General features: G+C 38.5%; 1 protein-coding gene across 2 annotated transcripts in view; it reads right to left on the bottom strand.

The window, feature by feature from the left end:
• Positions 1-16,077, bottom strand: part of PLOD2 (procollagen-lysine,2-oxoglutarate 5-dioxygenase 2) — a 74,044-nt gene that overhangs the window by 26,823 nt on the left and 31,144 nt on the right. For both annotated transcript variants that reach the window (XM_084638701.1, XM_084638702.1), the window contains exons 5-10: positions 14,056-14,168; positions 11,510-11,573; positions 10,620-10,717; positions 8,310-8,411; positions 2,895-3,020; positions 882-1,003 (exon numbers count right to left, since the gene is read on the bottom strand). In XM_084638701.1, the coding sequence (XP_084494827.1) occupies positions 882-1,003; positions 2,895-3,020; positions 8,310-8,411; positions 10,620-10,717; positions 11,510-11,573; positions 14,056-14,168 (625 nt within the window). The remainder of the gene's footprint in view (positions 1-881; positions 1,004-2,894; positions 3,021-8,309; positions 8,412-10,619; positions 10,718-11,509; positions 11,574-14,055; positions 14,169-16,077) is intronic.

The following is a 16,077-nucleotide window of genomic DNA, read 5'->3' as shown; positions in this document are numbered from 1 at the left end:
GATCTGAACTAATGAAATACAAATTAATGGAACAAGAGCCAGATGCAAAATCTGGGTATGGGTTCAGTTTCTGAACCCCACCCTACTCCATACATGCGGAAAGAGAAAATTATGGTGTGTTCATACTCAGATCTCTCTCTAGTTCTACATTAAGTTTAATTTTACTATAAGAAACAAGATGGAAGATGTCGAGTACAACAATGCATAGAGTTGATGCATCTTTGAATGCAAGCTGTATTTTTTTTCCTTGACACATCAGTCTATATTAACTTTGTTTTAGGTCTTGAGCATATGTCCACCTCTGAAAATAGTAGCAGAAAAAAAATACTTTTTTCAGAAATTAACATAGCTATTTAAACTTGAAACAACAGCCACACATTTCGTATTGTAATGTAGTATAAAGTTTAACTAGTACTTTATGTTGCATCATTTACTTTGTTTGCATAGCATGCTTCTTTTCAAAAACACGAATTTATATTTGGACAGATTTTATTGCTCATCATATATGCTTAGAAATATGTTCATGTTCCTGCCAGATATACTTCATGAATAATCCACAACATCTGCTCCACTCCTACATAATCTATTACTCCCTATATTCTGAAAGCCTTCATCTGAAGTCCAAATGATAGACAATTTAAACAAAGCTAAATCCAAGCCAACAAGAAATGCCTACACAAATGAACAACAGCTTTTTATATTAAAAACAAACGGAATACATAATGAGGACACATCATAAAACATTCAATATTCCACTGTGTGTGTCTAAATACAGTGTGTTATTCCATGAAAATCTTTGCTTAAGTGTCTATTTAACCTCTGTTGAAAATGCATAATCTAACTTAACATTCATATACAATTTAAAAAAAAAAATTAATTACATTCCCATGTTCCTGGCTTCTGCTTGACTCAGGTTCTCCTCAGGTCCAACAATTTTTATACTTCTGATAGCCTTCTTGGCTTTCTCCCAAAATTTCTTGATGTGCTTTTCATGATAAACCTCCTGTAATCATGTTAACATAATTCAGAGTTAATGTAAAATACCAATTGCTGTGCTGTAAGACACAAATAAGAAAACATTTAATGTCCAAATGCAAATTGTACTATCACAGGAAGAAAGGAGAGGCGATTACAATTTTTGCAGATATCTTCAGAATATTTTCAAGTACTAAAACAAGCTCTTTTGCTGAAGAATTTAGAAAAATCTCTGTGGTGGAACAATGGAATTCGTGTAACTATTGTGGTTCTAGTACTGGGGGAGTCGCAAACTGTTTAAATGATAATTTTGCTGGATGCATATTTTGCAACCTATGGCCCCAAACCCACAATAAAATCTGCACAGATGAACCCTTATGGCCACGCAAATGCCCATGGACTTCAGTGGGCTCTGTAGAGATGTAGGGGTCTGCCCACACATATCCAGTTGCAGGATGTGGGCTTAGAGCTTTATAAAATGCACATAGGGATCAGTGTTTGGATCTTAGGTTCAGTTTCTCACTTTCAGGTTAAGAACGCTGTAGAGTTAGTGCCTCTCACTGCTCTCCAATGATCCTGGCTGGCCAGTAGGAGGAGAGGCACAAAACTTACTCTGGCTAGAACAATATCCATCCTTCTGTGAAGTTAGGAAGTTTGTTATGACATGAGGCCTTTTAAATGGATGGAGGTGGAGAAACTGTTTGGACACACTGACTGAAAGAATGGAGTGTTTGTGAGGAGGAAGCAGGGTGGAAGTTGTGCAGAGCATCTTCACCCAAGTTGGTAAAAACAACATTTCTGTGTATATTCATAGAAGTGCTGAATATTTGATAATTCTCTCAGAAATGAGTTTCTAATTATTATTTCTCTTTATTGCTAATTTCCTTGGCTATGCCTTACAGTTTTCTACAGCATGCAATAGTTCTAAGCCAACTCTCAGATAACATGGCTGGCTTTAGAATAATTAAAAAAAAACAACCCACCCAAATTCTCACCAATTTCCCCCCTCTTTATATTAAAAAGGAGGATAGCCAACTTTTTGATAATTTCAAAGGCTATTTAACTTCTGATTGGCACAATGAGGCATTTGTTTTGCACAATGATAAAAGCCCATAATTATTACTGGTATATAATCTGCATATCTTTTACTATCCCCCCACAAAAATATTCATAAAGCTTGAGGGCCAACTCCTTATCAAGGCATGCTATGCCATCGATGTCAATGGACTACATGCCGGTGTAAAGAGAGAAAAATACAGGGACCAATCCTATTATCACATCACTTATGAGCCAATCCTGCAAAGACTTGTGCACATCAGTAACTACTCATATGATTAACGCTACTGAAGTCAATAGGGCGTAAGTCTTGCAGGATTGAGCCCTTAGATAAGTGGTTCTTACAATGTGTTACATGGGCCGCATCCAATACTACCTGTATGCCCCTGAAGATTTCACATGGGCCACAGCACGGTGCTGATTGGGCTGCAAGCGGCCCCTGGCCAGAGGTTGAGAATCACTGCCTTAGATGAATAGCAAGGAGCACTCAAAGTAAAAGTCAGCCCAACTGTTCTCTCCTGTGTATGTTTTGGAGACTCATATCTTTCACTTTAAGGCTGGGAGCTTCATGGAATACAAATGTTATGACATACATCAGGAACCCGAATTGTAATAAAATAACATTGAGGTCTTGGCCACAGAAAGCAGAAAAAAACTAATCCGATTCAATTAAAGGTTCCAGAAAGTGCCTCTTGAATTTAATCAAATAAACTCCTTGAGAAAAGTGCTGTTGCTCCTATTTAACATTATATCACCGCATATTTTCCATTGCTGCTTACCATAGTACGCAAAATCTCAATTACATTTTAGCAATTGCACCTGAATAAAAGTAAAACTGGTCCAGATAGTTCCCCCGTACTTACATTATTATGAATGAAGATACTAAGTGGTTCCTTTGGGTAATCCAGAGTCAACAGTCTGTCTAAAAATTTAGGTAGGAAAGGAGTTGGTTGTTCAATGAAAACAGCAATTGTAACCCTTGGATAGTCCTAAAAGAAATAATATGTTGACACAAAATACAACCAGGAACATTTGCCTCCTCTCTAAGATGACAACAGCATGAGCTCAGTCCTGCTTTTAGTACAGTTGATCTCAACTCCGTATCTAAAAATCATCATGCTTCTGTGTACATTCACTATCTGATTTTACAAGATACTAACATAGATGTCCAGTAAACCAAATGGATTTAGTTTCATTAGGATCTGGGAAAACCTTTTGGGAAATGAGGAGGCTATACAGGAAGGATGAACTCCACCTAAACCAAAATGGAACCAGATTGCTGACATGTAAAATTAAAAAGGTCATAGAGGATTCTTTAAACTGAGGGGAAAGTCAGAAGGTGTGAGTTTGGACAGACATTCCTTTTGGCCAGGATTTATGAATAGGGATAGAAGTTAATAAAAGTACAGATAAGAACGGAAGAGAAACAGTCAAATGAAAAAAAGAGGCCCATTTAATTATCTCACATGAAGGCAGACAAATTAATATTGACACATTTTATAAGTGCTTGTATACAAATGCAAGAAGTCTAAATACTAAGATGAGGGAACTTGAGTGCCTGATATTAAAATGAAGCTATTGATATAATAGGCATCACAGAAACTTGGTGGAACGAAAATAATCAATGGGGCATGGCAATACCAGGGTAGAAAATATATAGGAATGACAACATAGGTTGCACCACTGGAGGCGGGAAGGGATGGCACTATGTGTGAAAGAAAGCAGAGGCAAATTTAGTAAAAATCGTAAATGAATCAAATAGTTCCATAGAATCTCTATAGATAGAAATGCCATGCTTGAATAATAAGCATATAACACTAGGAATACACTACTGACCACCTGACCAGGATGGTGATGGTGACTGTGCAATGCGCAGGCAGATTAGAGAGGCTACAAAAACAGAAAACCCAATAAAAGAATAGGGGATTTCAACTATCCCATATTGACTGGGAACACTTCACCTGAGGATGGGATGCAAAAATAAAATTTCTAGATACCATTAATGTCTTGGAACAGCTAGTCATGGAACCCATAAGAGGAGAGGAAATTCTTGATTTAGTCCTAAACTGGTCCAAAGAGGTAAATATAGCTCAACTGCTCAATAATGGTGACCACACTATAACTAAATTTAACATCCTTGGAGGGAGGAAAATACCAAAGCCACCACAGGAGCATTTAACTTCAAAAAAGGGAAACTACACAAAAATGAGGCTAAGTAAACTAAAATTAAAGGGAACAGTCACAAGAGTTAAATGCCTGCAAGCTGCATGGAAGCTGTTTTAAAACACCATAATAGAGGGTCAAACTATCTATACATACATAAATACGCACACCAAATATATATATATTATAAAAATATAAAAGAGAACACCCCCCCCAAAAAATGCCATAATGACCAAACAGAGTAAAAAAAGTTCGTTAGAAATTTAAAACAATATCTATTAAAAATGGGAAGTCAGATCCTACTCAGGAAAATAGAAAGGAGCACAAACTCTGGCAAGTCAAGAGTCAAAGTATAATTACGCAGGCCATAATGAATTTGAGGAACAACTATGAAAAGACACAAACACTAACCACAATTTTTTTTTTTGAAAGTACATAAGAAGCAGGACACATCACAATCAGTGGGTCATTGGACCATTGAGATGCTAAAGGAGCACTCAAGGAAGACAAGGCAGTTATGAAGAAGCTAAATGAATTCTCTGCCACAGTCTTCACTGCAGAAGATGTGAGGGAGAGTCCTACACCTGAGCCATTCTTTTTAGGTGACATATCTGAGGAACTGTCACAGATTGAAGCAACAGCAGAGGTTGTTTTGGAACAAACTGATAAATGAAACAGCAGTAAGTCACCAGGACCAGATGGTATTCAGCCAAGAGTTCTGAAGAAACTCAAATATGAAATTGCAAAACTGCTACTAGATGGACTACTGATCTGACCAAATATAGTCATTCTTATGTACTTAACTAAATTCTCTACAAGTTATTTTCAGTCTCAGTGTAGCTACTGAATATTGCAAGTCAAGGTTTTAAATTACTGACATATGAAAGAAATGCATATAAACATTAGAAAAACAATATTTCACAAAATAAATTTTAAAAATAGTATGCAAAAATCTATAAAGTTAACGTTTTAGCTATAGAAAATATATTTTAGTTGTCTAAAGAAAAACAGACTGATTTTAAAAATAAATTACATAACTGAATTTATGCCACAAAATATTTTACTCATCTATATTATACGAGTTCATTAATGCATGGAAAGCAGCCAAAGACAGGCAAGGCATAACAGCAGCCTTCTCTACTTCCCTATTAACTGATTTATACTCAAGGAACTATTGATAGGTCAGCTATAGTAGATATGCATTGTAGATACATTTTACTATAGTTCATTAAAATAAGAATTTTATAATCATGCAAATAGATGGTTAAAACTTGCTCGTTAGCATTAAGCAAAAGTTATTTTTCTGTTTGCAGTTTATGGTAACAAGAATAATTAAATAATTCATTAAAAATAGAAGAGAAGTGTTGTAAAGCCAAGCAAAGGCTTTTATACCATTTAGATACTAAAATTATTTTGGACTTTTGGTTTAGAACAGTAATATTAAATTACAGGAATGTTTTATAAAAAGACCACCACTAAAACAAAATTAGGTAACTTTTTATCTAGAACAGGTTTGTAAGTTATTTGAGATAGACATCTAAGCTTTCAGTAATGTACTCCTACACACAAAAATGTATCATTAAAAATATTTTTCTACTTCTAAACCAGACAATTAATATAAACATGGTTAAAACTCACTGCAATGGACTTCAGACAGAAACCAAATATGGGTATAAAAATCTTCAAGTTAGTTCTCTTTAAGCAAGTCTACATTCACTTACAGTGCGTCTGCACAAGATATCAGGATGTGTTGAAATTTCAGTATCATTGTCCAAGTGAGAGACAAGGTGGGTGAAGTAATGCCTTTTTTATTGGACCAACTTCAGTTTGGTGAGACAGACAAGCTTTCAAGCTACACAGAGCTATTCTTCAGGTCTGGAAAAGCTACTGCTAGTGTCACAGCTAAATACACAACTAGCGTAGCACAAGTACCGCATATTCTAAGGAACCATATAAGGCGAAATACCCTGTTAACACCTCTGTAGTCATGAGGACAAAAAGGGGGGTTGGCGGATTCAAAAGCCATAAATCCAGTCTTTATTATCGTAACTTTGCTAAACACTAAAAATCATGATCTTACTAAAAAGAAAGCTGGTGACTCACACCAAACAGAAGCTGGTCCAATAAAAGATATGACCTCAACCACCTTGTCTCTCTAATAACCTGGGACGGACATGGATACAACACCACTGCATACAGCACTGTTTCTGGATTTCACACCTTATTAAAATTTCCAATCTACTGTCATTCTGGCAGGAACTGCTCTACTGAGACTCGTGTCAGGATAACTTGTATTGTTGATTACAAGCAAATGTTAACCACTCTATGAAGAAGATTTATCAGTGAAGTGCACATGTTGTAATAAAATGCATCATTAAGCAGGGCATATGTAATTGCTACCAATAATAGAAAGCACACACAAGCAAGACGGGCAATACACTCGATTTTGCATATTTTTCAAATTCCATGGGATTATTCTGCGGGTGTGGCACTTCAAGATAGCCCCACATTCTCCAGGAAGAAATTCAGAAGCAGCAACCACATCATCAGCACCACGGAACAGGACTAGGGGTAGGTAGCTGAGCATTCCCATCCCCAATGCAAACGGAAGAGATGTGAAAAAAGAAAAGGAGTACTTGTGGCACCTTAGAGACTAACCAATTTATTTGAGCATAAGCTTTCGTGAGCTACAGCTCACTTCATCAGCATGCTCAAATAAATTGGTTAGTCTCTAAGGTGCCACAAGTACTCCTTTTCTTTTTGCGAATACAGACTAACACGGCTGTTACTCTGGAAGAGATGTGGTCCCATAAGCCCTTTTAAGGAAGCAGCACCTTTACAGCCTCATTATTTCTTATCATGGTCCATCCACCCTCCCTATACCTTACTCAATTGTTGCATCTTGCCTTTAATTAAGCTGTAAGCCCTTCAAGGACATGTTTGCACAGCACCACACACACACACGCTCCAGTCACCACTGCATCCTTTGCTCATTACACAAAGGAAAACAAAGGACTAAGGTGAAGGAAATCTCCTTGAGGATTTATTTCACAGAGAGATTCCCCACCATTATACCACTTTTTTGGTGCCCCCCCCTCAAGCCACAGAGATTTCCCCCCCTCAAGCCACAGAGAGACCTGAAGGGCTCATCTGCAAATTTGGTGGATCCTGGTGAGTCCCAAGAGATCAGGGCCAGCCACACAGAGTTCTTGGGCCTCTGCACTGGTGGTGACCTCCTGGGCCCTCCTCTGCTCATTGGCTACAGTGTTCCAGCAGAGTCCTGCTACCAGACACTCCCACAGGGAGTCTTGGGGCAGCCAAGAGAGATGGTGAAGGAAACAGCTATGAAAAGAGAGTATGTCACTGGGGATGGTGGGGAATATATATGTTAACAACCCCTATTCCTGGCCTATACACTCCTTCCCCTTGACCTCTCCCATTCTCTACCCTCTCCCACAGCATGGGCTCAAGACCCACCCTTCACAGGGGTCCAGAAGGCAGCACAGGGTGGGGGTGGGGGTGGGGGTGAGGGAACAATGACATTGAACTGGTGTGATTCCCCCTTCCACACATAGATAGTCCCTCCCATCCTTCCACAGACTTGTAGCCAGTTATGGGGCACAATCTGCAATCACATACACCTATGCAAGTAGGGTTGCCAACTTTCTAATCGCACAAAACCGAACATCCCTGCCCCTCCCCCTCCCCTTCTCTGAGTCTCCGGCCCCGCTCGCTCCATCCCCACTCCATTCATCTCTCACTTTCCCACACCCTCACTCACTTTCACCAGGCTGTGGCAGGGGGTTGGGGTGTGGAGGGGATGAGGGCTCTGGGGTGGGGCTGGTGATGAGGGGGGAAAAAGGCTCTGGGGTATGCCAAATTATAACTAATATGAAAATATTGACATTTGCCACTTAAAATAGTACTAATAAGTTTGTAACTCATGAATCTGTTTCCATTATTATTTTGTATAATATCTAACATATGAAAACAGCCTCAAGTGTGCTTGAAATGTAACATTATGTACTGGAGCCTTTTTGTCTCAGAAAAAGCACTATAAGGGCACTGAAATTCATGTATTATAAAGCGTTCAGTTATACTTGAGATATACTTACTTTAACCATTGATAGGTCTAGTAAATCTAAATCACAAACACCACATCCAGTTTCACGTGTCCAAGCATTAGGGATATAATTTCCAAAGTAACTGAGGTGAATCTAGTAAGCAAAAGAACAATTCACATTTACTATATGTAAATGCAACCCACCCCTGTATCTTAACACAGAGATCAACACATCAATTTTAATCCTCAATATTGGTTTAATAATTTCTGTATAGGTATGCTTGTCTTTCTTTAAAAAACAAAACACACACAAAAAAAATCTGCCAAAGCTATTTTGACCCCTTTTACAAGATACAGCGATAACATCCTCTGGAATTTGTGGTCACAGATTCAGGAAGCTGAACAATTGTGGTGGGCATAATAAAACACATACTGCATTTCACCCGTCTTTGAAAAATGCCATGACTGATGCCATGCCAAAAAAATATTAGCAGAACCAAGTTAGTACCCTTCCTGCAACTGATGGTCACTGGTATTTATGGGAAAATAGAGATGGGAAAAGAGCAAAACTTCCTGGGAAGGGATATATAAAATTTAGAAGATACAGGTGCACAGATGTCAAATGAATTGGACTGAAGCTTCTTCAGCTATTCCATGACCCAGAAAACAACCAGTGGAACACATTTCACTAATGCACCTGGCTCTCCGACAGGTTCTCTGGCAGTTGTGTTGGCAATTTTGGAATTGGCTTCAAATCAGCTATATAATTATTTGAAGGTTAGGCTGTCTAGGGTGCCATATGTTCCTGGATGCCATATTTTATCCATGGCCACATTAGCAAATAAGGTCCCTTCCAAATTCATATTACCATTCTCATGGGTTAATGCCCTACAACCACCCCTATCATACTCAGTGAGTAGGCAGAACATAATTTCCCATGTGAAAACTGCTCCATGATAGACTCAAATATGTTAGAGTTTGCTTCCATTTGTTTATTTCTTGATATGTTTATTTCCCTCTTCTTTATCAGATGTAGTCAGTGGAAAATATTTATCAAAATCAGACAAAAACTAAATCGTTACCGAACTTTCAGATACCTAAAAATAAATCTGTAAGAGTGCTTAGCCAAATAAAATATGACACCAATACAAAGATAACTACACTAAGGAAAAGAGTAAAGAACACTTTATATTATTGCTATAATTTTGCTCCTACCTTTTAGATAAAAAGTAATCCACTAAATCCTAATCTGAGTTCAACAGAGCATGTATAAAATAGAAGTTTCTTGCAAATACTAAGTATTTTAGTTTTGGAGATTATTTCAATGCATGGCCATTCCTCATCTGGTGAACGTTTAAATGTTTTTCTAACCTGTTCATCACATTTATGTATCTCTGCTTAAACTCTATTGCCACTGAAGGGCACAATCAGACTATGACAAAATGTTTCAGAGAAACTCATAGTAGGATTATTTTTTTCCTGCTTCAGTAGGTTTTTAGACTAAAATCCTTAAAATGCTTTTGCACTGTGACAGAAGTAGGGTAAACTGCTGTGTGACTATAAACAAGAAACAAGTTTTGTTTAATATAGAATATTTTGGGAATTAGGCTTCACCCGATCCACTTGTCACACACGTTACTTAAAAAAACAAAACAAAAATGGAAAAATACAATTGTATCTGAGTGTTGACAGCTAAGTAGAGGTACTAATTAGTGCCAAATAGAATCAAAGCAAATATTTGTAAATGGAAGCCATATGGAAGAAATATCAGCTATGTATTTTAGAATTAAGTCAACCATCGTTTTAATATCTACTATATTAGATATTATATTTTAAAAGATCAAATGCTAGGAGGAAAAAAAACTAATAGTCAGTAGTGGCCAGGATTTTAAAATGATTAGTGATGGCAGTTGCAGCCTTGAGGCATTATACTCCACTTCTGTGCCCTGCCTGGGACTTCTCTTCCCCCCAAAGCCTCTACATACTTCATTTGAAAAAAGCCCCACTATGCATAAATCACCTACTGTGATTATGAATAAAATCAAAGTTCTCCACTTGCTGTTCAGCAATGATGATAGTTCAATGAAAGCATTAGCTTCTGAAATCCAGCGCTGCAATCAGTTTGCTAAGCAAAGAGTGAGCAATTGATATAACTTGTTATCAATATAGTGGCAATGGAATAACAGGCTGAGGAGTAAATGATCAGCACAATATATGAAACTTTAGCCACGACGCATATTAACGTTAATCGGAAAGTGAGCCCCTCATTTACCTGTGCTATGCTGAAAGTTTATTTCAGTTTCTTTTGTTGTCTTATTAAAACTGGTCCTTGATAAAAGCTGAAAAAGTGACTGTCACTTACTTTAGTGGGGCCATTTCCATGCAGAGTGATGGGCAGCGTCTCATACACTGAATTCCTTGCTCTTACTCTTCCTTCTTCAAATTTCAGAAGAACTTCATCTGCAAATTAACCAGCATGTTAACAATATGAATGAAAATAGTTAATTGGAGGATGCTCAAGCGATTGGTGCTGTGTCACAATTAACAGACTTTAAATATATTCTGGTCCTGTAAGTAGTCTGGCCCTAGTCCAGTGCCCTATGTTCAAGTCTTGGCCCTGCCACTATTTTGCTGGGTGAGTGAGGGAAAGTGCCTTTCCGCCTTATGCCTCAGTTTCCCCTCTGTGTAACTGAGATAGGATACTGACCTCCTCGGTAAATGCTTTGAGGTCTGTGGATGAAAAATGGTATAAGAGCGAAGTATTAATTTATACTACTTATCTAATGGGCGTTCTTATTACCTTAGTCTCTAAGCACTGCATAGGTAAATTAGACATGGAGAATATGGTCTACATCCTTCACATGTTTTAAGAAGCTTTGCTTAGAGCTCATAAAATAGCATAACTTTAACTTTCCATTTACGAAGGAATTCAATTTTGTTGTTCCACAGTTGAAAGTCAAAGGTGGAGGTAAGGAAGGAAGTTCAGTTAGACAAACCTAGTTTTAGATATACCAAAACGATTAAAAATTTTGCTAGTGATACAGAAAAATCAATTGATATTGTACATATCAGATCTGAGAGGCCTGATAATCTCACTAATGTGTTCATCATGGAGTAATCCCTTGCATACATGTAAAATTTATTTATTTAAATAAGAGAACTATTTTCACTTTAAAAGCAAACAAAAAAGGAAGGTTAACGGCAGACACAGAGGCAGTACATGCCACTCAATATACGTGCTAATACACATACCAACAGCTCCGTTCAGGGTCTGGAAAATTCTGCACTTGTGGTCCAAAGTAATGTTGATACGTGCCTAAAAATTAAAACCAGCAAAGACACTGAGGTGTTATAGCAGTTAGCATAGCACATGTATTGACAGATGTTAACCAGTTAAAAGTTACAGGTTTTTTTAGGTTTCATCTGTTTTTGGGATCTAATTGCAAGTTTTTAATCTTTCAATACTCTTCTTTTTCAAAAAGTCTCATTTAGCTTTACAGCTGACAGTTACTTGCACATGTATTCCCTCCAGAACATCTGATTTATCAGAAAATTGTTTAAATTGATCTAGTACATAAGTAGGGCACTACCAAATTCACGGTCCATTTTGGTCAATTTCACAGTCATAGGATTTAAAAATCGTACATTTAATGATTTCAGATATTTAAATCTAAAGTTTCATGGTTTTGTAATTATAGGGGTCTTGACCAAAAAAGGAGTTTGTGGGGGGGCGAGGGAAGGGAGGAAGGAATCGCAAAGTTATTGTAGGGGGGTTTGCGGTACTGCTACCCATACTTCTGTGCTGAAGCTGGCGGCGGTGCTGCCTTCAGAGCTGGGTGCCTGGCCAACAGCCGCTGCTTTCTGGCTGCCCAGCTCTGAAGACAGTGCAGAAGTGGGGGGGGGGGGGGGTTGTGGTATTGCCACCCTTAAAATAGCCTTCCAACCCCTGCAATTCCCTTTTGGGACAGGACCCCCAGTTTGAGAAATGCTGGTGTTTCCCAGGAAATCTGGTCTTAGAATCATAGACTTTAAGGTCAGAAGGGACCATTATGATCATCTAGTCTGACCTCCTGCAAAACGCAGGTCATGGAATCTCACCCACCAATTCCTGTAACAAACCCCTAACTTGTGTCTGAGCTACTGAAGTCCTCAAATCATGGTTTAAAGACTTCAAGGGAGCATTTTGAAAGTAGTGGTAAGTCCCTGACACTTGATGCCTAAAAATGACGTTTGTACAGTTCATTGTTTCCTTTGCTTCATTTCTATTCCATTTGTTAAATTTGATAGAGAATGTTTTGTTTTTTTAATTTGTAGCTAATGCTTGGATTCAGTCTTGTGTGCTTTTACCCTATACTAGACAGATTTCATGGAGGGAGATCAGATTTCACAGTCCGGGACACATTTATCATGGCTGTGAATTTGGTAAGGCCCTATACACAAGCAATGAGTTTGCTTTAAATTATGTAAACTCAGCAAATGGACGTCATGACTTTCCAAAGGAATCAGTTTGTCAGTATAAGCTAGAGAGAAGTCTCCCCCCCATGCCCTCTCTCGGACTAAAAAAGACTAAAGTCATAGCCAAACAGGATTAACATTTAAAACCAAACTCCCCCCCCCCATACACAAAATACAGCATATTTCTTCAAATATAAAAGTTAAAACTAAGCTTCTTGATATAACACAGTATCAGTAGCTCTAATACATACAGCTCTACTAGAACTGAAGTTTCTACACTGCCCCTAGAAAATAATTAGGGCTTCTTTGTATATTTCATTGAACGCCCCAAGCTCTCCTTGGCTTCAGTGGAGTTTAGGGTGAACAAAGAATTCAGTATCAGGCCTAAAAGGTGACCTGCAAATATTTTTGAAGTATTTCATTGCCGTGAAAACAGCATTTAGCAAGGATCAAACAGGAATTCCGTGCTGCAGCTCTGATTAACTATACCTCTGAAACTCAGGGTATGAGTTAAATTTCTAATTACAGATTTAGGTGCCTGGCTGTGGGAACCCAAAATTAAAAATGTTGATCTAGGCATATACACTTCAAACAGAAAAGATTTATATTCAGCTTTGAATTACAGTTCTTCCTTTGGGCTCTCCAGATTTCCTTACATATTTTGTGACTTGCTTTCACAAACTACTGTTTGATTTTATACACATTTCAAAGGACTTCACCTCTCAGTAAGCCATTTTGTTTATCCCATGTTATAAACTCCAAATTACTTCTGAAGCATGACCTTCTGAAACTTTGGCATGTCATTCTGGTTCCCAGACTCTTCCACGCTGGGACCTCTCTTGCCATACCAGGACCACCCTGTGATCTTCTCATTTGCTGGGACTTAATTGGAACTCCCATTTAGCAATATGGGATGGATAGGGACTTGTGCTCCCCATGCTGAGAATCCAGGCTGTAATCCGATTAATTCCCCCTTTGGGTGGAAAGTTGGAGAGCAAGAGGTACCTGCAGAGTCCACAGGGTCTTTATTGAGATTAATGGGGCTGATCACATATCGCAGAGCTATTATTTTAAGACAATACAGTGATGCCTGCCAAGATCCGCAGACAGCCTGAAACAACACTCTGAATCATGATCCTCCTGAACCCTATTTGTGACCCTCTAGGCTGAGAGCCCCTGCAGTACAGCAACCATCTTTGCACTATGGCATTCACAGCTAATTACACAAACTTTTTTTTTCATTCTTAGCAAGTTTGTAGCAGCCTTCTGACACTACAATTGAAGCAGCAAGTTATTTCAAGTGGCAAGAACTACTATTAAGGGGAAAATGAGTCACTACATACCCTCTGCAGTGGGTCAATATAGATTTTGGTATAAAACAGCTGGTCATCATCATTATCTTGCAGGTTCCATTGCTGTACCATTTGGTTTATATATGGAGCATAACCAATAAATCCTGCAATATCACACAAGAGAATTTATTTCTACTTGAAAACTATCTTTCTGATCATTCCATTGCATGTCAGATGGCAGTGTAACCATTCTCTGCCATCAATTTCCATCTCCAAAGATCTGTCTTCATGGTACATATTTTGAATCGCTTTCACCTGTTTAGTTTTCCTTATAATGGTATATTAAGAAACATGAAGGATTCTGGGATCTGTTTTAGACAGTTAGAGGAAGAGCTCAGACAGTTCCAAGGTATGGGTCTGAGGCTACGCCTGCTGCTGAGAAAGAAGGGATCCAGCTGTGGAAAATGGCATGAAGCTAAGCCTTAGTGTTGTCAGTCTCTCCTTGCTGGCAGGAAAGTATAAATCCAACATGCCACAACAGTACAGGAAATTCAGCTGAAACTTGCCATACATCACATTTACTTCAAAGACAAAACAAACCAAAGCAGAGGCTAGGTTGCGTGGGGGGCGGAAATGGCATTAACTTTCAAAAGCTGTGTCTATGAAGCTCCAACCACTCATGAGTCCAAGAGAAGCCCAAGACAAGATGCCATGCACAACAGATGGTGCAGGTTTTCATAGTCAACGTATTTCCTTCTTCTCAGCAATTAAATGGTTCACCATGCTGACATTTAAAGTGACAACAGTTCGGCTTCAGAGTTAGCACTTCACTGAAATCAAATAGCAGTAGGTCACACTTCTCTCAGAGCTATTGCTGCAAGCTGCCTGCAGACTCATAAGGACCTTACCTTCTAAGGCACATCTACAGCACGGCTGCTGGGGCAGCAAAGCTACATCATTTGCAGCCGTGCTGCTGTTGAGCTAGAAGGTAGCTGCTTCCTACATTGGAGGGAAAGATTCTTTCCGTTGATGTAGTTAATACACTTCTATGAGAGGCAGTAGGGAGGTCAACACCAGGGTTTAGGTCGATTTAACTACATGGCTCAGGGTTAAAATGTTTTCACAGCTCAGAGCAACATAGCTAGATCAATCTAATTTTTAAGTGTAGACCAGGCCTCAGTTACACTTGGTTTACATTTTGTACATCATCTTTGCAAAACCAAAGTCTAAAGACTTTGCTGCTGGTTTTTTTTTTAAAAAAAAAGTAAATCAATCATAGAATCTCTAGCAAAAACACGGCAGCCATCAGGGAAAAGTCACCAAGAAGAAACCCCATCCTGGCAGCTCCAGAGCCAGAGTTTGTCCAAGCAATGTTTTTGCTAAATAAATATTTTAGCACTCTCAATTCAATAACCCTCCTTTCCCCCTCACAAATTAGCACACGTCTTCCTACGCATTCCTGCAAAAGAAAATAGAGAATACTATTACAAAAAGTGTTGTGACCCAAGAACCTCTCAATGTTAACTGACAAAAGAGTTATAGAAATCTCGTGAGTCTGGTGTGTGCATCCTAGTTCTCAATAGCATGTCATGTGAAATCTCAAATGAAAGCCAGCATCACACTGGTCATTAATACCACTATGAAAAGTGTGTACAGATACTATGTAAGGAGTTACTTAAACATACACTGAAAATTCATAGATGGACTCACAGAGTCCAAGGCCAAAAGGGACCATTGTGATCATCTAGTCTGACCTAGTGTATTACAGGCCTGAGAACTTCTCCAAAATAATTCCTAGAGCACTGATTTAAAAATTGTGAGTGATGAAAAATCCACCACAATGCTTGGTAAATTATTCCAATGGACAATTACCCTCACTGTCAAAAATTTACACCTTATTTCCAGTCTGAATTTGTCTAGCTTCACCTTCCAGCCATTGTATTGTGTTATACCCCTCCTGTGTATACCTTTCCTTGGTTGCTATCCAGCGTACTTCACTGCCTGGCCAGTTCATGTGTCTTTTATGACTGAGAACATACCAGGTTGTTGCCCTTTCACCACATATTTATTCTA

Source organism: Lepidochelys olivacea, assembly GCF_965140295.1.
Source record: "Lepidochelys olivacea isolate rLepOli2 genome assembly, chromosome: 9".
Lineage (NCBI taxonomy): Eukaryota > Metazoa > Chordata > Testudines > Cheloniidae > Lepidochelys > Lepidochelys olivacea.
Note: the sequence above shows the minus strand (reverse complement) of the source record. Positions and strands in the feature narration are given on the sequence as shown.